Source organism: Felis catus, chromosome D1 (assembly GCF_018350175.1).
Source record: "Felis catus isolate Fca126 chromosome D1, F.catus_Fca126_mat1.0, whole genome shotgun sequence".
NCBI lineage: Eukaryota > Metazoa > Chordata > Mammalia > Carnivora > Felidae > Felis > Felis catus.
In genome coordinates this window covers 98,505,346-98,529,699 of record NC_058377.1, presented here as the reverse complement: position 1 = coordinate 98,529,699, position 24,354 = coordinate 98,505,346, and the positions used below count along the sequence as shown (strand labels likewise).

Genomic DNA, 24,354 nt, shown 5'->3' with positions numbered 1-24,354 from the left:
AATTTTGTTAGGCTCTGGGCTGTGAGGTGATCCCTGGTTGTCCGTACCTGGTGCTGGGGTGATTTAGGACAGAGGAAATACTGGTTTGCTGTGTGATAGTTGGATAAAGAAAGTGGTTATTGGTATGAGCTCCCTTAGTTGATTTGCATGCTTGCAGGCAAGTTGTTTGTTATCTCTAGGAATGATTTGGCCCAGGGAGGGCCTCAGTATGCAAGGCAACCAAGATGTCAGAGCGCAGTTAAGTGTAGAAAACAGAATACACAGTTAATAGAACATTGCACACACACGATTTTATTTGCTACGTTAGTTAGTGCCTTTTTGACCTCCTGAAGCCCATCTGCAGACCCCAGGTTTAAACCCCACCTTGGGCTCTGGGGGCTCCTTGCCTTCGAATGCAGTATTTGGGTTTACGTTTCCTTGTCACAAGGTTTGTAGTTAATTATCTATTAAACCAACAGAATGTAGCAACTGCTCAACTTTTTATGGTAAAGCTTTTCTTTCTGCTTTCTTTTGACTTTTATACCAGGAGTTTATTTGTGGATATTTTGTGCCAAGAGGGATAAGCCTGCACTCCTAATTGCTGCATCAAGTCTGTGCTCACAGGGCGTCCTGATGACATTTTAAATACATGGAAATTTTTGAATGCATGAAAACATCTAGTGCTGATTCTCTGCTGCATTTTTGCTCTGGCACCTGCTCCTCTCTTCTTGGAATTTATCTCATTGCCTAATTCTGTACATTGTCTCCAAACCTTTCATTAAGCATTGTTGGAAATTTTGCTTTTTAACCTCAGCATCCCCGCTTATCTTTTGAACAAAAACAGAACCATCTCTGACTACTAGGCATTTCCTCGAGTGAAAAGCTCCCCATCTTGCCTTTTCTGACTTTTCAGAGCATGAAATGGCTATGCTAATCCTGTTGGCCTTAAGGCAAGAGCCTTGCAGAGTCAGACAAAGGGGGACCGCCTGCTCCCAGCTTGGATCTTTCAGAGGCCAGAGGCAGAAACTTTTTAACATTATACCAACTTGAAGTCAAAAATCTGCCTACCCTTGCTTTGTTTTGGCTGCAATTATGAAAGAAGTAAATTCTTGGAGTGTTTCCTCTGGATGTAACCATCAGTTTCTTAGTGCCCTGAGGACTATATTGTATACGTTTCCGGAGGTTGGGTGCTTTTCTCAAGTTTTAGCAATCAAACAAAAGGGGTTTTAGGAATTCTGGAAGTGTCCTTCTGCTGGTTGAGTGGATATTTCTCGAAGCCAAAGGTGCTCTGGCTCCAAGTCATCAAATTGAGTTGCAACTTTGTGCTTTGTGCAAGGTGCTTTGTAGGACACAAGGACTGAGTGGTACTTAAATCTCTCAGAGGATTTAAGATAGCCCTTACTCGTTAAGGGGCTAACAATTAGTAGTGAGAGTCACACATGTTCAAGTAACCATTTGTGTCTGTATTTAATACGGAGTTACTATATACCTTCTGTGACAGAGCAGTCCAGAGTTGATGGGGGTGGGGGTGGGGCAGGGAAAATGGGAGATGGCCATTGAGGAGGGCACTTGTTGAGATGAGCACTGGGTGTTGTATGTAAGTGATGAATCGTGGGAATCTACTCTAGAAGCCAAGACTATACTGTATATACTGTATGTTAGGTAACTTGACAATAAATTATTTTTTTAAAAAGTGTACACTTAACCATTATGAGCGCTGAATAGTGTATAGAACTGAATCATTGTATTGTACACTAGAAACTAATACAACACTGAATGTTAGTTTTTCTTTAAAAAAATAATTAAAAATAAATTAAAAAAAAAAAGACCTTTATCTAAAAGTGAGAAAATTGAGGGCTTCTGGGTGACTCAGTCAGTTAAGTGTCTGATTTTAGCTCAGGTCATGATCTCGCGGTTTGTGGGTTCAAATCTACAGCTTGGAGCTGTGCTGACAGCTCGGAGCCTGGAGCCTGCTTCGCATTCTGTGTCTCCCTCTCTCTCTGCCCCTCCCCAGCTCACACTCTGTCCCTCTCTCTCAAAAATAAACATTTTTAAAAAATTAAAAAAAAATAAAAGTGAGGAAATTGTATACGTCCTTCCTTCCAAAAGAATCCATTTACAATGTACTATGGGGATTCAGGTTCAGGGAAAGTTTTGAGTGGGAACAGAAAAGATTTCGAATTGGACCTCTGGTGGACCGAATTTTATACCTATCCTCAAATGGAATGAATAATGGCAGAGAGTCCTGGGAGATGAGCAGAAGGAATATGTCAGAATAAAAGAGATAAAATGCTACGGGGCTTCCATAGAGTTGATAATATCAGGTTAGTGAACTCAGAAAAGACTTCCCGGAAAAAGGGATTAAGAGAGTCCTTGAGCAGGGCTATGGGATCAGGGAATTTTAGTAAACATTTATTAGTGGAGAGAGGAAGGAATCTACATAGTAGGAACAATGTGAGCAAAAGTATAAAAGTGGGGATATATTCAAAACCTATTTCTGGGGCTCCTGGGTGGCTCAGTTGGTTAAGTGTCTGACTGTGGCTTAGGTCATGATCTTGCATCGGTGAGTTTGAGCCCCGCCTTCGGCTCTGTGCTGACAGCTCAGAGCTTGGACCCTGCTTTGGATTCTGTGTCTTCCCCTCTCTCTGCCTCTCTCTCTCTCTCTCTCTCTCTCTCTCTCTCTCTCTCTCTCTCTCTCTCTCTCTCAAAAATAAAATAAAAATAAACATTAAAAAAACATTTTTCCAAAATGATATGAATAACAAGCAATGGGAGATAGGCACAGAAAGGTTACGGACAGATCATTGAGGGCTTTGAGTTACAGACCAAGGAATCTTGCTCATTTTAGGCCATGAGGAGCCATTAAAACTTTTTGAGTAGATGAGCAACACAGTCAAAATTCTGTGTTTAAAAATAATCAATCTGGCATTGAAAGATGGATTGGAGCAAGAAGAGTAGAGGGGGAAGATAGATGATTTTGTAAGGGACAAGGGCCCATGGCTTAAAGGTAACTGCAAAATTATTTCATGATGTTAACTCCTACCCCAAGGGGCTTATAGAGAAGTTGGCAGCTTCTTACGCATCTTTTATGGTGACCAGCAGCACAGTCTTGAAAAGGCGTGTGCTCCACCATGCTCACTGGCTTGCAGGCATTCCTGAAGTGTTAGGGCTGGCCCAGTATTTTCTGAGAAATGCGTATAAGCAGTTTTGGCAGAAAAGACAAGACTAAAATTTCCTGTCTTAATCTCCTTCTGCTTTCCCTTGTGAAGTACCTCATTTTAAAAGAATTTTGCCACAGGCCTCTTTCTGAAATGTATCTAACCTGGCGTTAAAAGTAGGCCTTTCTTGGCTTCGAGGTAAGATGTTAGAAGGCATCAGGATGGCATCTAAGAGAAAAGCTTGGGGCTGGGCATCTGTTTGTATGTTTCATTGATGCAGACGGACAGTTTCTATTATGCACCCAGGAAGCCCATGGCCTTAGAGTCTCTGCTTTTACAAAGTTTGTGTGACTATCTGCCATTCATAGCTGCCTGCTGGATTGTTTCACCAGTGCAGTAGCTCGGGCTTTACGTGGTGTAAACATGATTCATCAAGACTCAGGACATGTTTCTGTGGGCAAAATCTCTTATGTCAGGAATTCCAAGTAAACGAAATGTGGCCATCTCTGCTGCCCACCTTTGGAATTTTATAGAACTTCATGTCCCAAATGATTTCATTTTAGCCAATTACTGCCTCTCCCATACCTTGTTGGGCAAGGATTAAGATTGTGGGAAAGCATGTAAAGGTCTTTCTTTTGTGTCCCCAGTTGCTTGCTTGTTTACTTCCTCCTTTCCTACCCTCTTTCTCCCTCCCTTCAGTAGTAAGACATTTTAACAATGCAAAAAAGCATAATGCATATATACAGGCACATATGTATGTAACCAGCCTTTGTCCTCCCACAACTGAAATTCAAGAGTTACCAGTTAGCCCTGTTTGCCTCAATTTTTAAAAATAAAATCATTGAGGATAAAGTTGAAGTTACCTTTTTTTGACTTCCTTAAGTCTATTTCCTGCTCTACATAGAGGCAGATCTTATCTTGAATTTGGTTTATGTAACTGCAGTCCATCTTTTAGAACTTAATAATAGGAAATAATTGTTTTGTGTTTTAAGAGTTTTATTTCTACAAATGGGATCGTATCACATGTATCTATATTTTACAACTTTTAAAATTCAGTATTCTGGTTTTATTGTCCGCATTGACACGTTTTGATTGATTTGTCCATTTTAATTGTTACATAGTATACTAATATTCACTTACACACATTTTATTATCTATTTCCTTACTGATGAACATAAATTTTCTAGATTTTTACTGTCACAGCACATCTCAAATTTTTTGACGTATCTCCTTGTGTATATGTATGGCATTTTCTCAAAGATATTTACCCAGAGATGGAATTGTACTGGCTCCTTGTTAGTCCATAGCACAGATTATTTAGCTAACCAAGGCATAACTTCTTAGATGTTGAAGAGTGTCTCAGGGCACCATTCTGACTGGCACTCAGTGAAAATGGAAAACTTGAAGTTTGTGCATTTTATTGCATACCCAGGACCAAGAGTTTTTCTCAAGTCCTCAACTCATTAGCTTCATGGAACAAATAAATGCATATATTAAATATAAGGGATATTAAATAGTAAAATGTATAACCTTTTAATAGATCATTATAAAGGTGACTCATCACTCTTCCTGCCCATTTATTTATTATTTTTAAATTTAAATCCAAGTTAGTTAACATATAGTATAATAATGATTTCAGGAATAGAATTTAGTGATTCATCACTTCCATATAAACACCCAGTGCTCATCCCACCAAGTGCTTATTCAACAAGCTCTTCCCCTCAATGCCCATCATCCATTTAGCCCATCCCCCCCCCCCCACAGCAACCCACCAGCAACCCTCAGTTTGTTCTCTGTATTTAAGAGTCTCTTACCGTGTGTGTGTGTGTGTGTGTCTCTCTCTCTCTTTCTCTGTTTTTATATTATTTTTGTTTCCCTTCCCCTCTGTTCATCTGTTTTGTTTCTTAAATTCCACACAAGTGAAATCATACGATATTTGTTTTTCTCTTATTTCACTTAGCATGATACACTCTAGTTCCATCCATGTTGTTGCAAATGGCAGGATTTCATTCTTGTTGATTGCTGAGTAATGTTCCAGTGTGTGGGTGGGGGGTGGGGGGTTGGGTATGTGGGTGTGTGGTGTGCACACCCCACACATTCTTTATCCATTCATCAATCAGCAGACATCTGGACTCTTTCCATACTTTGGCTATTGTTGATAGTGCTGCTGTAAACATTGGGGTGCATGTGCCCCTTCAAATCAGCATTTTTATATTCTTTGGACGAATACCTAGTGCAATTGCTGGGTCATAGGATAGTTCTATTTTTAATTTTTTAAGGAACCTCCATATTGTCTTCCAGAGTGGCTGCACCAGTTTGCATTCCCGCCAGCAGTGCAAAAGTGTTCCCCTTTCTCCATCTTTCTGCCCTTTTAAAATTCATAAAGTAATACAGACTCATTGTAAATAATTCAGATACTATGAAAATATGCACTGTAAAAAGTTTAAATGTCTCCTCACCATCTTATTCCTGGTTGGTTTGGAACGTATCTTTCCAAATTTTTTCATATGCATAATCAAATACACACGTCTATTTAGTCACCTGTATAGTTTTTTCCATTTTGATTTTTAAGAGAGATGAGATTGTACAGAATAATAGACCAAGGACATTTTTCTGTGTCAGTATGTGCAGATTCTTTTTAATGGCTGTACGGTGTTTCACAGTGTGATTGACCAGAGTCTAATTGTTCTCTTTTTGATGGATGTTTAGGTTTATTTACAATTAAAAACAAGTTTTTTTTTTTGCAACCTCTTTTTGTATTTGCTTAGTCCCATTCCTGAATGTATATAATGGACTGCAAATTCCCTTCACATATGAGTTGGTTCTTTATAATTCAGCCTGTCCCCATAGTAGATAAAAGCAGTAAAGACTGTCTAGGACATGTTTTCTCACTTGCAGAAAGAACAGTTTATATGTCTGGCAATGACATTCCTTGCAGTTCCCATCAGTGTTCCTCCCCCTTGTATATTTCATGCTTTCTCTATGAATGGCGGTACTTTTAAGTCCCAAGTCCCATGATTGTGCAATATTAAAAATGTGAGTAAAAAGCTGATCCACGCTTCTGCCATCTTAAAAAAGAAGGAAATCTACAGTACCTACTGAAAATTGATGGCTAAGTGTACACAGAGATATAAACACTTGAACTCAGAGCAAACTTTATGTACTTACAATCACAGCACAATGTTTTGCATTATGAAAATGGCTAATATCATGTGGGCAGAGATTTCCGTCTAATTTAGAAAAGGTTTCAGGAAGAGATAAGATTTTATTGAGGTTTACAGACTAGAAAGGCTAATCTGGATTGTTATTTAGCTTCTAGGTACATCCTTTTAGCTGTGTCTCAATGTGGGGCTCATTAATAATGCTTTTCCACTTTGTGTCTGGTATTAATGTCTGAACAGTGGGTTTTAATTAGAAACGGTTTCAAATTCACGATCTTTATGGGACAAATGTTGATCTCCTAGGATCCCACAACATATGCATGGCTCTGGGGACTTAAGCTTCTGAGCAGTTTGTGGTTTGCAGCAGACCCAGTCACCACTCCCTCTCCCACTTATTTTTGCTCCAGACTTTCCACTAGTTGGTGCCTGCACTTTAAAACAAAGGTCTGGAATCTTTTTCCATTTCAGGATATAGAAGGAAATAGCCTGGCTGGGCCAGTAGTGTCTTTTCAAATGTCTTTCTTTTTTTAACATTTATTTAAGTAATCTTTACACCCAGTGTGGGGCTCGAACTCATGACCCCAAGATCAAGAGTTGCATGCTCCTCCAACTGAGCCAGCCAGGCGTCCCTGGAATGTCTTAAAGGATCTAGTTACTAAGATTTTTGCCAGGCCCGCTTTTAGCAGAATCAGGATGTAGGTTGGTTTTTTGTTTGTTTGTTTGTTTTTAAACAAAACTCCAGCCATCTTCATATAAGCAGCTGCCACAAGCATTAGGAATTGCTGACCTTTTCATCTTACTTAAAAAACCCTAGTCTTGTTATAAAAACCAAGTCAGCTGGATGCTTTATTTCAATGTCACAAGTCCCAAAATACACAATATTTCCCTTGGACCTACTTGTGGGAAACCTGTAAGATAATCAACCTTTTCAGGGTTTCTGTCATTCCAAAGTGAATGTGAAGCTGATACTCAAGACTGAGTGTTCTGCTCCGTAGTTCACTTTCTGATCTGACTTTTCCTTTGACCTCCAAGCTCCAGGAGCTTCTTTGTTCGCCTTAGCCTTTCTGTCCCTGGCTCAACAGGAATGTGGCAGTGGTTGCTTACGGTGACAACACACTGCCCTTAGCTCTCCAAAGTCTTTTTTAAACTGAAGGAGCCAGGCTTTGGGTTATAGAGCTTCACCAGGGGTTTGCGCCTTCCCCTCTGGGAGCAGCCCTGGCCTCCTTCTTAAACCTTGGCCCCAACTGACTCAGCTGGGTAATGCTGTACCCTGAAATGTACAGGTGTGATTTGACAGGAGCTTTTCACCCTTTACAAACTGGGCTCCCTAATGAGAATGTAGGCTCATAGAGCAATCATTCACGTGTAGGTGGCCTGTAAGGAAAGTTTTAACAAAAGAGTTGGTTAAGAAGCTGATTTATTTTCTTGCTTTAACTCTTGTCATGTGCTGAGTGGGGGCGGAAGAGGAGGGGAGGGTGGGGAACAGCACTGCTGAAAGCATTTATCTTCATTTCTGCCATCTCCCAGTGTTTATTACCCTGTGATCGACAGATGAGGAAAGCTGCCAGTCAAACCCACGTTCAGCACATTTCCATTTCCCTTCATTGCAGATTTTAGGCTTTGGAAATCTGCATCCTCTTTGCAGCAATAAAGGTCGTTTCCCTCCTGCTGACAAGCCCAGGACCCTCGGGTCCAGTTCTACTCACTTGTGCTTCCACCAAACAGTAAAAGCTGCAGGAGTCTCAGCAATTTAAGACAAGTGGTTGGTGAGAGCCATTCAGTGTTTGAGTCAGTCATACGCTCTGTTCATCTTTCTCTCTCACCTCTTTCTCCCTCAGTCTTTCTACCCTCCCCCCTCTGTGCCTGTCCTCTTGGTGCTGAGGCACTCCCTTGAGCAGCTCCGTCGTGCAACAATGAAAGGATGACAGCCTCCCCGATTTCTTTCCTGGCTTCTCTCAGGGACCTGCCAAAGCCAGTGTCCTCCCAGCAACAGAGGTTGTGGGATCCTGGAGTCAATGGCAGGTTTGGGGGATGTGGAAGCAGAGGTAGAGCAATTCTGAATGCTGTTATGCACCTGCTTGTCTTCCGTCAGAGGTAGAGACTTTGAGGAAATCCTGCCTGGTGGGAGTGAATGTTAGGTTTTTAACTTCTGTTTTTGTTTGGGGGGTGTTGGGGTTTTTTCTGCATCTCTCTTGAACGCTGTGGGTTTTGAAATGTTGTTCCCGATAATCTTTCAGTAGCATGTGTTCTTGTGAGCTTATTTGTTTTTGTCTTAAATAATGTTTGTGGGTGGAAGAAAGGTAACGATATTCATTTCTTTGAAAATGGATGTTCTGCTTTCATAATTACTTGTCCCAATTACATCATTAGTGTAAGTGTTAGATAATTGCTTCATTAGGATATATATTTGAAGAAGGGCAGGTCTACGGGATGGTGATGAAAATGGGCCTCAGCCTCTTCATCTACCCACACAGGAGCATCTTAGCTTGACTTCAGAGAGCTGGGAGATACCATTTACCCTGCTAACAGTCGAGATTAATCCTGGGTTTTAATATAATGGGAGGAAGGAGTGAGGACCTGGTGAAGAGCAGTTTACTCTTATTGTTTTAGGGTGCAATACACTGCTGAATTCCAGGTGACCCTGGTACATTCACACCGGTACATTCACAGCAACATGATTGAATCATTGATGATCCCTGAATTAGAAAGCAAAGTATCCTTATGGATACTTCACCACTTTGGGCTTTTCTGAAAGTCACTAGGTCTAGTGGCATGAGCCCTATGCTGTTTGACCCCTCTGAATGGCTTTTTAAAGGGAAATGGCCATACCCACTCTAGAGGTTACCTTCTCCCATCAGAACTAACTGCTTCCTGTAGATTTGAGTATGACCCTGATTTCACACTTTGCGAATAACTTTGGGTGCATGCCTCTAGTTATGCAACTCTTCTTTCAAGAGCATGTTAAAAACTAATGCCATTACTTCCACTCACATGAGGTCTCCAAAGTAGTCAAATTCATAGAAACAAAGTAGAATTTGGGTTACTGGGGGTTGGGGCAAGGTAAAAGGGGAGTTATTTGATGGGTATAGACTTTCACATTTGCAAGATAAAAAGGTTCTGGAGATCCGTTTCACAACTGTGTGAATATTATTTAACACTGCTGAACTGGGTTAAACTAAACACTACTGAACCACTTAAAAATGGTGAAGACGGTAAATTCATGTCATGTGTTTTTCATCACAGTTTTTAAAAACATTAATCCCAGATTCTTTGTATTACTGACGCTGGATAGGAAGGCTCTATCCACTGCTCTGGCCCTAATGAGTATAAGATTAGTATCTCTTCCTCTGTCAGCATGTTATAAACTTACTCTGCTGTAGTCACATAGTTCTGGTTTGAGTGTTGTTTTGAAACAGTTTTTGATGAAGCTGTGATATGTGAAATAGTTCATAGCTGTTTCTTCTCCCTTCCCTACACATGTTCTGTACTCCAGCCAGGCCTTGCTGATTTCTGTGTTGAGCTCTCAAACTATCATTTACTATTTTGTTGGCCTCATCCAGTGCCTTTGACCTTAACAATAAGGCATTGCCCTCTCTTTCTTGGATCTGCCCCTGAAGTTCATGATTTGTGTGTGGACCGCTACTACCCTTGTTCTTAGCAGGAGCTTTTAGAGTCTTTAAGAGTTTATTGGACAATAAAATTTTGTTGATTTAGGGGCCCAGTTCCTACCAAGAGCACATATAGTCATTGATATCTCTATCTATAAAATATTTACCCTTTATGTTTAATGTTTAGTTTATGTTAAATACATTTCAAATTCATATTGTATAATGATTTATCTTCATCAGTTTAAGTGACCAGTTAGAGCAGTTATTAAACAGCCTTATCTGATAGGCCACATACCTTACTCAGAGCATTTTCTATGTCAGAATTATAGACATCTACGTAATACCTGTTTGGTTTTATTTTGGGGTTTTTACAGAAAATAGTGTTCTCTAAAACTTCTATCTTTTATTTTAGCCTCAGGAAAATTGAAGACTTGGTTTCAGCTATAGGTAATATACTCAGAATTGAAAACCTAAAAACCTCCTTAAAAACCTACTTTTTCCCTCCAGAGGAAATCACTGTGTTTCCCTCAGACAATTTTATGATTGCTGGGTTTCATGCAGTGTGTTTTCTATAAATAAAAACTATTATATTCTCATGCAAACCTGTAGTTTGCATATAAACATATGGTGGAACATTCTTCAGCCATAAAAAAGGAATAAATGACTGATATATGCTACAGCATGGACGAACTTTATAAACATGGTGCTAAATGAAAGAAGCCAGACACAGTCACCTACCTGTGTGATTCTATTTAGATGAAGTGTCCAGCCTATGAAGTCAAAACTGTAGAGACAGAAAAGAGATTAGTGGTTGCCTAGGGCTAGGCCTAGGGCTAGTGGGGCAGAGTGGAGGGGAGTGACTGCTAATGGGTAAGGCGCTAGGGGTGGGGGTGGGGGGGATGATGAAAATGTCCTGAAATTAGATAGTAGTGATGGTCCTTATAACACTGGTTTTGATAATGGTTGCCCAATGGTATGAATATACTAAACACCCCTTGTGTTGTATACTTTAAGTAGGTGAATTGTATGGTATGTGGATTATATCTCAATAAAGCTGTTGTTTTTAAACAAACTATATATCGTTTAGTCGTTTTCTTCAGTGTCAAAACTGTAAATGAGCATGGTAAATGGGAACTAGGAGAGACTTCTACCCTTGGAGGAAGTCTTGTTATCTGCCATCGGGGACTCTTTCCAGGCCCCCAGGCTATAGAATAATTGTCTGTGGTCTTAGATGAGATTTTTTAAATGGTGATAAGGTGACAAAGTGAGTATGACAGAGTGCTTAGTTATATTTCCTTCTTAAAGCAGATTTAAAGACTGCATTTGAATGAAGCTTTCTGGACAGAAGAGTAAGTATTCTTCCTAGGATGCCATTCCATATATACTTAAAGAGGAAGAATGCTGTTTATGTCCAAATAATCCTGTGTTGTATTTCTCTAAGAATTATTTTTCATAGACAGAAACCAGTTTATTCATTTACAAAGAGCTTAGACAGTCTGCAAGAAAAAACTTAAAACAACCAAACATAAAAATGCACGTAAGATGTGGGTAGGTGCAATACACGCTAAAAAAAAATACAGTGAGCCAATCAATAAAAAGATACTCACCAATACTTGACATTATTAAAGAAATACAAAAGGATACCAAAAGGAATTGACCAAATTTATATTGAGTAGTATTTTCTATCGTTTAAATTTTTTTTTAATGTTTACTATTTATTTTTGAGAAAGAGAGAGCGTAAGTGGGGGAGCATTAGAGAGAGAGGGAGAATCCAAAGCAGGCTTCAGGCTCCTAGCTGTCAGCACATGGCCCATTGTGGGGCTTGAACCTATGAACTGCGAGATCATGACCTGAGCGGAAGTCGGATGTTTAACCAACTGAGCCACCAGGCTCTCCAATATTGAGTAGTATTTTTTTAATAATGGTCTTATTGAGATATAACTCACATATCGTATAGGTCACCTATTTAAAGTATAGAGCTCAGTCCTTTCTAATATATTCACAGAGTTGTGCTTCCATTGCCACTGTCTGTATATTTCAGAACATTTTTTATCACCTTCCCATACCCATTAGCAGTTACTTCTCCCTTCCCCCTTTCCTTCCCCTGTCTCTTCCCACCCTAGGCAGCCCCTAATCTACTTTTTGTCTCTATAGCTTTGCCTATTCTAGACATTTCGTGTAAATGGAATCATACAATATGTGGTCTTTTGTGACTGGTTTTCTAAAAAGAACTTTGAAAAGTTGATAAATTGTTCAGTTGGACCTGCTGTGGAGTTTCTGGTCTCTGTTCTACTGACCAGTTAGCAAGCTGGTTTTGGCTTTATACCACAACCAAGCAGAAAGATAGTAATTGTGTATCCAGGCTGATGAGTCTTTGGCCCCCAGCCCCATTTTTGTTCTATCTTTCCAGCAGCATCACAGTCAGAGATGGCCATTCTGAATTAGGCAGCCTCAAATGGAACAATTTTATAGGACTGAAATATAATTTAATTGTTTCCTTCTTTGTAACTTGCCCTTTTTTACCCTCTCGAATTAGCTTTTCTGATACATTTGCTAATGATTCCCATTGTTCCGTATTTTCACTGTACTGTTGAATCATACTCTTCACTTTCCTACTCTGAGAACAGATCTTGGAGAGAGGCTAAAAGCTGTTTTTGAAAAAAGGTTTCTAATTCTCCTTTCCAAGCAACAGAACAGAGGAGTCTGAGAGAAGCAGAGGCAGGGAGAGACATCATGCAGGCTATCAGGTTTGGTAGAGCTCACCTACCACATAACTGTCATGACTATTAAGATTTTATCCCTAGGGGCACCTGGGTGGCTCAGTCCGTTAAGCATCCAACTTCAGTTCAGGTCATGATCTCACAGTTTGTGAGTTCGAGCCCCATGTCGGCTCTGTGCTGACACCTCGGAGCCTGAAGCCTCCTTTGGATTCTGTCTCCCTCTCTCTCTGCCCCTCCCTTGTTCATGCTCTCTGTCTCTGTCTCTCTCTGTCTCTCTCTCTCTGTCTGTCTCTCTCTCTCTCTCAAAAATAAACATTAAAAGAATAAAAAATAGCAAAAGATTCTATCCCTAGACATATTCCCGATGCTTCCAGCCTACAAGTTGAAGACCTGACTCAAAGAATGAGACTTGACAGCTTGGTTTTGCTGTTCTCTGATGGTTGGCCAGGATCACTGGATTTAAGTTCTTTTCCTCCTTAATTTTGTTTCTTGTCATAATCATCCTTATTTACTCTTGCTCTGAGGCTCCAGGGAAAGAAGTCTGTGGTCACATGCTAAAAAGTGAACTGCCGTGACTGCCAGTATCCTCATAGACAATTGCTGTTTCCACTGTCTCCTAGAGTATGAGGGAGAGTCTTGGGCTCAATTTTTTTTTTCCAATTAATAGTCTTTTTTTTTTTTTTTTGAGCAGTCTTAGGTTTAAAAGGAAAATCAAATGGAAAGTACACAGAGTCCCTATAGCCTCCCGTAGACCCCCCTCACCATCATCATCCTTCACCAGAGCACTACGCTTTTTACATATAACCATGAACCAACGCTGACACATCATTATCATCCAAAGCCCATAGTTTACATTAAGTTTCACTTTTAATGTTAAGTTCTATGAGTTTGGGCAAATGTATGATGACATGTATCTACCATCATAGTATTATACAAAAATAGTTTCACTAGCCCCGAAATCTCCTTGGTGCTACAACTATACCTCCCTCTCTCCCCTAAACTGCTGGCAATCACTGATCTTTTTGCTGTGTCCATAGTTTTGGCTTTTCCAGAATAAAACATAGTTAGAATCACAACATATATAGCTTTTTGCTTCTTTTAATTAAATTTGCTCTGTGTCTTTTCATGGATTGATAGTTTATTTCTTTTTAGAGTTGAGTAATATTCCATTGTATGGTTGTACCATAGTTTATTCATTTTCCTGTTAAAGGACACTGTGGTTGCTTCCAAGTTGTGGCAGTTATGAATAAAGCTGCTATAAACATCTGTGTGTAGGTTTTTGTGTGACATTTGCTTTCAACTGATTTGAGTAAATACCAAGGAGCATGATTGCTGGATCATATGGCTAAGAGTATGTTCAGTTTTGCAAAGAAACTGCCAAACTGTCTTCCAAAGTAGCTGTACCATTTTGCATCCCCACCAGCAGGGAATGAGAGTTCCTGTTGTTTTGTAGCCTTTTCACCATTTTGGTGTTATCAGTATTTTACATTTTAGCCATTGTGGTAAGTGTGTAGTAGTTTCTCATTGTTATTTTATTTTGCAGTTCCCTAATGAGAAATGATGTTTGAGCATCTTTTCATACGCTTATTTCTTTGTATCTTCTTTGGTGAGGTGTCTGTTCAGATTTTTTTGCCAGTTTTCAAATCAGGTTGTTTTGTTGTTGTTGAGTTTTTAGGATCTTTGGGGGTGCCTAGGTGGCTCAGTCGGTTAAGCATCTGACTCTTGGTTTTGGCTCATCATCTCGCAGTTTGTGGGATAAAGCCCTGAGTTGGGCTGTGTGCTGACAGGGCAGAGCCTGCTTGGGACTCTCTCTTTCTCTCTCTCTCTCTCTCTCTCTCTCTCTCTCTCTCTCTCTCCCCCTCTCCCCCTCTCCCCCTCTCTCTCTCCCTCTCTCCCTCTTTCCCTCTCCCTCTCTCCCTCTCTCCCTCTCTGCCCCTTCCCTGCTCACCCTCCTCCTGTCTTAAAAGAAATAGATAAGCTTTTATTTTTTTTTTTAAGAATGTGATACTTTTATTTTTTTAATTGTTTTTAAGTTTATTTATTTTGAGAGAGAGCAAGCTAACAAGGGAGAGGCAGAGAGAGAGGATCCCAAGCAGGTTCTTCACTGGGCACACACAGCCCACTGCGGGGCCCGAGCTCAAGAACCATGAGATCATGACCTGAACCGAAATCACTCAACTGAGTGAGCCACCCAGGCGCCCCAATAGATAATCTTTTATTTTTTTTTTCTTTTTCTTTTTTTTTTTTTTCTTCCTCCTGGCCGCTCAAAATATGGAACGCTTCACGAATTTGCGTGTCATCCTTGCGCAGGGGCCATGCTAATCTCTGTATCGTTCCAGTTTTAGTATATGTGCTGCCGCAGTGAGCACGATAATCTTTTAAAGAAAATATTAAAAAATAAAAGTTCTTTGTAAGTTTTGGATACTAGTCCTTTATTGGATAAATGTTTTGCAAAGATTTTCTACCAGTCTGTGGCTTGTCTTTTCATTCTTTCTTAATACTGTCTTTCACAGAGCAGAACTTTTTAATTTTAATGAAGTCAACTTTGTCATTTTTGTTTTTCATGGATTGCACTTTTGGTGGAAAAGTCTTTGCCAAACCCAAGGTCACCTACATTTTCTCTTACATTATCTCCTAGGAATGTTACAGTTTTCTGTTTTACATCTAGGTCTTTGATCCCATTTGAGTTAATTTTTGTGAAAAGTACAAAATTTATACCTAGATTCATATTTTTGCATGTGGATGTCCAGTTATTTCAGCATCATTTATTGAAAAGACTATATTGAATTGTGGTTGTGCTTTTGTCAAAGATCGGTTGACTTAGGGTTTATTTCTGGACTCTTTATTCTGCTCCATTGATCTATTTGTCTGTTCTTTCACCAGTAGCCACACCATGTTCATCACTGTAGCTTTTTAGTAAGTCTTCAAGTCAGATAGCATCAGTCCTCCAATTTTGTTCTTGGCTATTCTCGATCTTCTGTCATTCCAGATAACCTTTAGAATTTTTCAGTATTCATAAAGGAGTGTTCTGGGATTTTGATTGGGATTGCATTGAATCTATAGATCTATTTGGGAAGAATTGACATCTTAACAGAATTAAGTCTTCCTATCCATGAACACAAAATATCTCTCCAATATTTATTTTAGATCTTTTGTGATTGCTTTCATTGCAGTTTTGTAGTTTTCATCCTATAGATCTTGTACATATTTTGTTAGATTTATATCTAAAATTTTTTTTCATCTGATGTAAATGGTATTGTATTTTTAATTTTTTTTTCAATATTTTTAATGTTTATTGTTTATTTTTGAGAGAGAGACAGACAGACAGACACAGCATGAGCAGGGGAGGGGCAGAGAGAGGGAGACACAAAATCCAAAGCAGGCTCCAGGCTCTGAGCTATCAGCACAGAGCCCGATGCAGGGCTCGAACCCAAGAACTGTGAGATCATGACCTGAGCTGAAGTTGGACGCTTGACCAACTGAGCCACCCAGGCACCCCTGTATTTAATTTGTAATTCCAATTCCAGTTACTCATTTGTTCACTGCTGGTATATAAGAAAGCAATTGACTTTTTTTTTTTTTTTAACATTTATTTATTTTTGAGGGGGGTGCGGGGGAGAGGCAGAGTGTGAGCAGGGAAGGGGCAGAGAGAGAGGAAGACAGAATTTGAAGCAGGCTTCAGGCTCTGAGCTATTAGCACAGAGCCTGATGCAGGACTCGAATCCACAGGCTGTGAGATCATGACCTGAGCTCAAGTTGGACGCTTAAGTGACTGAGCTACCCAGGTGCCCCAACAATTGACTTTTTCTGTATTAACCTTGTATCCTGCAACCTTGATATAATTGTTTAATAGTTCCAGGAGTTACTTTATTATTCTTTGGCATTTGTAATAGACAATCATGTCATCTGTAAACAAAGACAGTTTTGTTTCTTCCTCTCCGATGGTATATACCTCTTATTTGCTTTCTTATCTTATTGTATTAGCTAGGATTTCCAGTACAGTGATGAAGAGGAGTAGTGAGAGGAGACATCCTTGCTTGTTCCTGATCTTTGGGGGAAATCACATAGTTTCTGATCATTAAGTATGATGTTAGCTATAGGGTTTTTGTAGACATTTTCTATCCAACTGAGATAGTTCTCTCTTCCTAAGTTTCTGATAGTTTTTATTGTAAGTGTTGGGTTTTGTCATAAGGTTTTTCTGTCTGTATCTATTGGTATGATTATTTGATTTTTCTTCTTTGTCCTGCTGATATAACGGATTGTATTTATTGATTTTCAAATGTTGAGCAAGGCTTGCATAGCTGGGATAAATCCCACTTGGTCATAGTATATAATTTTTAAAATATATTATTGGATTTGACTTGCTAATATTTTGTTGAGGATTTTTGCCTCTGAGATACCAGTCTATAGTTTTCCTTTCTTCACTGTCTTTGTCTGGTCTCAGTGCTGAGGGTAATACTGGCCTTATAAAGTGAATTTGGAAGTAGATCCACTTAAGTTTTCTGTAAGAAATTGTAGATTTGATGTAATTTCTTCCTTAAATGTTTGATAGAATTTAGCAAGTGAACCCACTTGGGTCTGGTGCTTTCTGTTTGAGAAGGTTATTAATGATTAATTCAACTTAGTAAGTATATGCCTATTCAGATTATCTATTTCTTCTTGTGTAAATTTTGGTAGACTCTGTCTTTCAGGCAATTAGTCCATTTCTAATAGATTACCAAATTAGTGGACATTGAGTTGTTCATAGTAGTCTTTTATTATCCTTTTAGTATCCATGCATCAATAGTGATGGCCCCTCTTTTATTTCTGATACTAATAATTTGTGTCTTCTCTCTTCTTTAGTTAGCTTGGCTCAAGGTTTATCAATTATATTGATCCTTCTAAAGAACCAGCTTTTGGTTTTATTTTTTTCTATTGATTTCTTATTTTTAGTTTCATTGATTGCTTCTCTAATTTTTTTTTTCTTACATTGGATTTCATTTGCTCTTCTTTTCTTATTTCCTAAGGTGGAAGCTTAAATTATTGATTTTAGATCTTCTTTTGTCTTCCCAAAGAAGATTCTTTTTTAAAAACTATTTATTTATTTTTGAGAGTGAAAGTGCACAAACAGGGGAGAAGGGGAAAGGGCACAGAGGGGGAGAGAGAGAGTGGGGGGCGGGGGGAGAGAGAGAGAGAATGAGAGTGATTCCCAAGCAGGCTCTGTGCCATCAGCGCAGAACCCAACATGGGCTCAAACCCACTAACCACAAGATCACGAGCTGAGCTGAAACCAAGAGTTGGACACTCAACCAACTGAGCCACCCAGGTGCCCCTATTTTTCTTCTCTTTTAATGTATACATTGCAGTGCAGTACATTTCCCTCTAAGCACTGCTTTTGTTGCTTCTAACAAATTTTAATAAGTTGTATTTTCATCTTCATTTAGTTCAAAATATTTTAAAATTTCTCTTGAGATGTCTTCTTTGAGCCATGTGTTATTTAAAGTGTGTTGCTTAATCTCCAAATATTTGGGGATTTTCCAGTTATCTTTTTGCTACTAATTTCTAGTTTAATTCCCTGTGGTCTGACAGCATACTTTGTATGATTTCTGTTCTTTTAAATGTGTTACAGTGGGTTTTGTGGCCCAGAATGTGACTGTCTTGGCCTAGGCTGTTTTTCAAGGAGAAAGTTACTACAGAGTCTAGGGGCTTGGCATTTGACCTTAATTCTAAAGTTAAATGCTTCTGTCTCTTGGCCCTGGCACATAATTTGGACTAGTCTCTTACAAAAGGACCTGTATCTTTGACTTGTTGATTACAGAGCTATACCTGTAGAGAAAAAGCATATAGAGAGTGGAATAAATGTTTAAAATTATTTTATTTTATTTTTTTAATTTTTTAAAAAATGTTTATTTATTTTAGAGAGAGAGACAGAGCATGAGCAGGGCAGGGGCAGAGAGGGAAGGAGACACAGAACCTGAAGCAGGCTCTAGGCTCTGAGCTGTCAGCACAGAGCCCGATACGGGGCTCAAACTCACTAACCACGAGATCATGATCTGAGCTGAAGTCAGGCGCTTAACTGACTGAGCCACCCAGGCACCCCTAAAATAATTTTAATGGTAGCCATTTGTTAGACACTTACTACTTGCCATTGCTTTACATTTACTGGTTCAGTAAGTTCTCTCAATGACCCTATAAATTGTCAGCATTATCATTATACCTGTTTTACAGGTAAGACAACTGAGGTTCAGAGAGACACATAGTCATACTGCAGTAGATGCTAGCAGGCAGTATCCAAATCTGGTCCATCTGATTCTGAAGCCTGTATTCTCGGACACCATACAAAAACCAAACAAACTACAAGCCATAATATCCCAGTTCAAGCTAGTCTTTCATCCATGACAGAAGTGGGAAACTAAGTTTGCTAAGGGAATATGTGTATAATGCTATGCCTTTGATTAGTTTCTTTCCAAAATCAGTATCACTAACAGTTCTGGTGACTTTAGCAGTGGACATTCTAATAGTGGTGCTTCCTGAGAGCACCTATTTTGGAGTTAAAAATGTAGGCTGTATTTATTTAGCTTGGCGGTTTCTGACCAGGGATGATTTTGGTCCCAGGGAACATTTGGCAATGTCTGGAGACAATTTTGGTTGTCACAACTGGGTGAGGGGGTAGTGGGCAGAAGGCAGCAATAGTGCCAAACACCTTACAAAGCCCAAGACCCACCACACCCCCTAAACAAAGAATTATCTGGCCCAAAATATCAGTAGTGGAGGCTGAGAAACCCTCAGTCTAGCTTGTCTATCCTGTTATTACTGAGAAAACCTCGAGGCCTCAGAAATCTCTCCGCAGTCTCTTAGGACTTAGCTTCTGAGGCTAAGTGCCTCCTATGTAAATACTTCGGAGCTCAGCCCATTAACTCATTCTGGCACATTTCCTATACCTTAAGCTTAGTGGCCAGAGGCCTACTAAATGGTTGGGGCTTTTTAATAGGGTGATACTTTTTCTTCCTGATGTTTCCAAGAGACAGGCTCAGCTGGCTTGCAGCTCTTGCAGAAGAGAACCTGGTGACAATACGCTAATCTGTTGCTGGCATCTTTTCCTCCTAATCTATGTTTACATGGCACTGAAAATCGACTCCCTGGTGCCAGGCTCCGTTTCTCCTAAGCGCTCTGGCACCATTGGCCGAGAACACCTCCCCAGTCTCTTCCACACAGTGCTACCATACATGTTTATTATATTGCACAGCTGTTCTCCAGAAGACATTTCTGGAGGCGTGGACTGTACAGTAGCTTCTGGAGCCAGGGGTTGGAGTCTTAATCATTATGTTCCCAGTTGCAGATCCACAGCACTCTTAAAGCCTCTGGTTTTTCCTTCCTTCCTCCCTCCTTCTCTCCCTCCCTCCCTCCCTCCCTCCTTCTCTCCCTCCCTCCCTCCCTCCCTTCCTTCCTTCCTTTCACGTTTATTTATTTTTTTTAATGCTTTTTTTTTTAATTTTTTTTAACGTTTATTTATTTTTGAGACAGAGACAGAGCATGAACGGGGAGGGTCAGAGAGGGAGGGAGACACAGAATCTGAAACAGGCTCCAGGCTCTGAGCCGTCAGCACAGAGCCCGACGCGGGGCTCAAACTCACGGACCGCGAGATCATGACCTGAGCCGTAGTTGGACGCCCAACCAACTGAGCCACCCAGGCGCCCCCTTTAATGCTTTTTTAAATGTTTATGTATTTTTGAGAGAGAGAGAGAGAGAGCGCGCGCACAAGTGGGGGAGGGGCAGAGAAGAGAGGGAGACACAGAATCTGAAGCAGGCTCCAGGCTCTGAGCCGTCAGCACAGAGGCCGACGTGGGGCTTGAACTCACAAACCACGAGATCATGACCTGAGCTGAAGTCAGACATTTAACCAACTGAGCCACCCAGACTCCCTGCATCTGATATTTTCCTTAACTGTTTTCCTAATTGTAGCTCCCATCCTCTCCCCCAGATTTTAAGCTCCTAGAATACGGAGTCTGTTTCTTCAGTTTATTTTCTATCCTTCAGTTTATTTTCTACTCTCTTGCTATTAGCAACTAACATTCCATTCACCATCTATCGAGAAATCAATTTACCTTCTATTATTTTGTGTGTTATGCTTTCGTATTAAAAGTTGGAGGACAGAGGCCCCTGGGTGGCTCAGTCGGTTGAGCGTCCGACTCTTGATTTCGCCTCAGGCCATGATACAGTTGTGAGATCAAGCCCCAGTCAGGTTCTGCACTGGCAGCGCAGAGCCTGCTTGGGATTCTCTCTCTTCCCCTCTGCTCCTCTCCCTGCTCTCTCTCACTTTCTCACACACACAAAACAAATAATAATTAAAAAAAAAAAAAGAGAAAGACTCTCTTAGCTAGGCTTGCTTGCTCCATTAAAAAAAAAATTGGAGGACATGATAACTACAATGGTGTGAGAGAGACTAGTGGTTGGAGGGCAATGTCAGCCATCTAGATAAGCAAACCAGGGAACAATTCATAAGCTTAGTGATGTTGAGCCTGGATTAGAGTGAAACTGAGTAATTCTTTCCAGGGAAGTGGTAGACCTTAGAACTTAAAAGTTATTTTCATTATCAAGGGGGCCTAGCAAAATCAAGAAAGTTCCTATTAAGAAAATCCAGTAGGGGCACCTGAGTGGCTTAATTGGTTAAGTGTCCGAATTTGGCCCAGGTTATGATCCCACAGTTCATGAGTTTGAGCCTCCCATTGGGTTATCTACTGTCAGTGCAGAGCCTGCTTTGGATCCTCTGTCCCCCATCTCTCTCTGCCCCTCTCCCCTGCTTGCATGCACTTTCTCTCTCAAATATATATATGTGTGTGTGTGTGTGTGTGTGTGTGTGTGTGTGTGTGTGTGTGTGTGTGTGTATGTATATATATATATACGTATATATGTATATATACGTATATATATATATATTTTTTTTTTTAAAGTCCAATACGTAGATCACCCCCTTCAAAACCCAGAGAAGTTCAGCAAAGTTCCCAAGTCAGGTGTAATTATTATAGGATATTCTATAAAGGTTAAAATTATGAGGAACATAGATTTACCTTATTTGAATGATATGCCACAGGGCCCTCAGTAGGGGTTTGAGGTCAGTGAGCTCACTGTCAGCACTGCCAATGCTATCTTTCTCAGGCCTTCCGGGAGATCATGACCATTTGGATCTATGTCTTTGTAAGATTTTAGAGAATTTTGTTGTGGGGGTATTGGTTTATCTAGAACAGTATTTCGGAGCCCTTGCAGACATTTTCCAATCATCCCCCCTCCCGTGAAATTTTAATATTACAGATATGCTGTATATCTGTCACGCACTGCAGTATTTTGGAGGCAAGCTAGTGATTGCACTAAGATTTCCCCATGAACCAATTTTCACCCCCATGGGGGCAATATTGCCCATGTTGCGAATACGTAATCTAGCAATATTATCATCTTGGAAATGAACTGTTATTTTTACCTTTCTTTACAAATTGAAACTGGGACAAGGACACTATCAGTAAACTAGTGTTGAAAAGAGTCTTCTTATGTAGTGGCTTGCTGCAACTGGAGAAGAGTGAGAATGGTACTTTTCTGGCTTGTATGGAGGACATTTTCTCTGAACAGCCTCTTGACCATTTGGGGAAAGAACGGGAAAAGACCAGGAACGGCAGACAGACCAATCAATGCAGCTCACCAAAAGGAAGACAAAAGTACAGGTGACAAAACCGTTTTGCCAGGGATATGCTGAGGAGGAAGGTGGTGAAACTGAAGAATCTAGGTATAAAATAGTCTGTTGTTCCAAGGCTAGTAAGCTCTAACCAGTTCATTTTCTTAAAGTAGGAGGTGATTTGCAGCAGAGAATACCATTTAGGTTGTCTAGCATGCAACAGTGTTCTATTCTCCCAAGAGGGTTTGGCTTGTCTGATCAAAAGGGTGGTTGTGTATGAAATGCACCTCAGAAGGAGGAGGAGGAAATGACATGTTCATGTAAATGAAATACAACTGCAAATTAAAGTGTCACCCTGTTAAAAAAAAATCCATTTTTCATTTAATTGGTTTCCAAAGGAAAAAAATGTCATACAGAAGTGTATATCTCAGGGAAAGTTAAACCGTGAGATGTTTCAAGTGAATTCGGATTCAAGGAAGTTCTCATGGGGTGGGGAGAGGAGGGGTTTATAAAATATTGCCCTAATAAAAATATTCTGATACTGGAAAGCTAGGCTTATAAATTTCTGCTGTCGTTACATGCCAGGGGTCCAGAAGAAATTAGCAAATATGACCTCATTTGTTCTTTACCGTCTCTATGTATCTAATCAGCTGTATACTGGCTGCCTCTTCCCTGGAGGAAGCTTCCTTTTGTGATGTTTTGTTAGGGAGAAGGTCATGTACAAAGGAGGAGACACTTTCTCCCAAATAGCTCTGCTTACTACAAAGACATCCAGGAATGAAATGCTTTTCTGTAGGTCCTTTCTGTGTTAATGTTGTCCTCCCATTTTTCACTCCCCCCGCCCCTCAATTTTATGAAAATTTATCTTTCTCTTTACACTGAGAGCCTACCAGACAGGACATATATGTTACCTGCCACATTGTTGGCACCAAGGAAATGTTGAATAATCATGGGAGGAGCTGATTAATGGGATTATGTTTCCAGTAGAATTGTTCCTGAGAGGCATGTCTGGTTTCTCTTTGAGATGGGGATTTAGCAGATGGTTCTTCCTCTTCCCCCTCTCCTGCTAATCCCAGTACATGTTGTTTTATGTTTACAGAGGAAACATGGATAAAGACTATAATGTGCTCTCTTTGTCTTCTCCCCCAACCAGGGGCAGTGATTGGTGATGGACAGTCTGCTGTGGCCAGTAACATTGCCAACACCACCTACCGGCTCCAGTGGTGGGACTTCACTAAGTTTGACCTCCCTGAAATCAGTAATGGTAAGCCAAAGTAGGGCTGGTAGTGGTGGAAGGGGTGTCTCTTATTGGTGGGTCAGAACTCAGAAGCCCATGGAGCACTGGAGTTCTCATGATATTGTTGAACAGCTGATTGCCAGTTTCTACAGTTTCTCAGTTTCTACAGTTCTCAGTCGGTAGTCAGCAGACATGTTTTGAGCGCCCACCCTAAGCAGCGAACCATGGTGGCTGTGGTGCCAGGGGCAGTGCCAAGATGGACACAGAGATGAAGGGGTCTCTACTCTGGGGAGTTCACCAACTAATAGCTCATTGTCCTAATAAGCCTCAATGTTTAGGTGGAACTGAGAAGAAAAGAAAGAGCAAGGAGTTTAGGAACTGAGAGCTAGCCCTTGTGACCCTTGAGGAGAGACTGTGGTGATGTTAAACTCATTTGCTAATCCAGAACTGGATGGAACACAGTGAATGGATGGAATTGGATGGAACACAGTTGGTCTGTGACTTACAAACACATCTGTCTGATAGTCCATTTTCCCAGCTTCCTGGGAAGTCTGCAATCCCATGTCTCAGTGGTTTATCACAGCATTTTAAAGAACTTCACTTTTTATCGAATGAAGGACTTCTGAGAAGTAGCAGTTCGGCCTCTGCTTGAATACTGCAGATGACAGGTCACACTGTCTGACAAGATGGCCTAATCCATCACTGATAAGTTCCTGTTATTGTTCCCTTGCTGTTATTTCCTCCCATTGGTCCTGGTTCTACCTCTGAATCTCCATAGAGTAAGTCTAACGTACCTCTTGTGACGGTCCTCCAACTATTTGAAGATAAATTGCCATTTTCCTTTCCTA

At 40.3% G+C, this 24,354-nt stretch overlaps 1 protein-coding gene and 1 non-coding gene across 10 annotated transcripts in view; one reads left to right on the top strand and one right to left on the bottom strand.

Moving 5' to 3' along the window:
• AMBRA1 (autophagy and beclin 1 regulator 1) overlaps positions 1–24,354 on the top strand; it is a 179,078-nt gene that overhangs the window by 113,498 nt on the left and 41,226 nt on the right. For all 9 annotated transcript variants that reach the window (XM_011286779.4, XM_011286778.4, XM_011286774.4 and 6 more), the window contains one exon: positions 23,423–23,533. In XM_011286779.4, the coding sequence (XP_011285081.1) occupies positions 23,423–23,533 (111 nt within the window). The remainder of the gene's footprint in view (positions 1–23,422; positions 23,534–24,354) is intronic.
• LOC111556903 lies at positions 14,892–14,995 on the bottom strand. Its single transcript, XR_002736609.2, has one exon. It is a non-coding gene; the product is annotated as a U6 spliceosomal RNA (small nuclear RNA).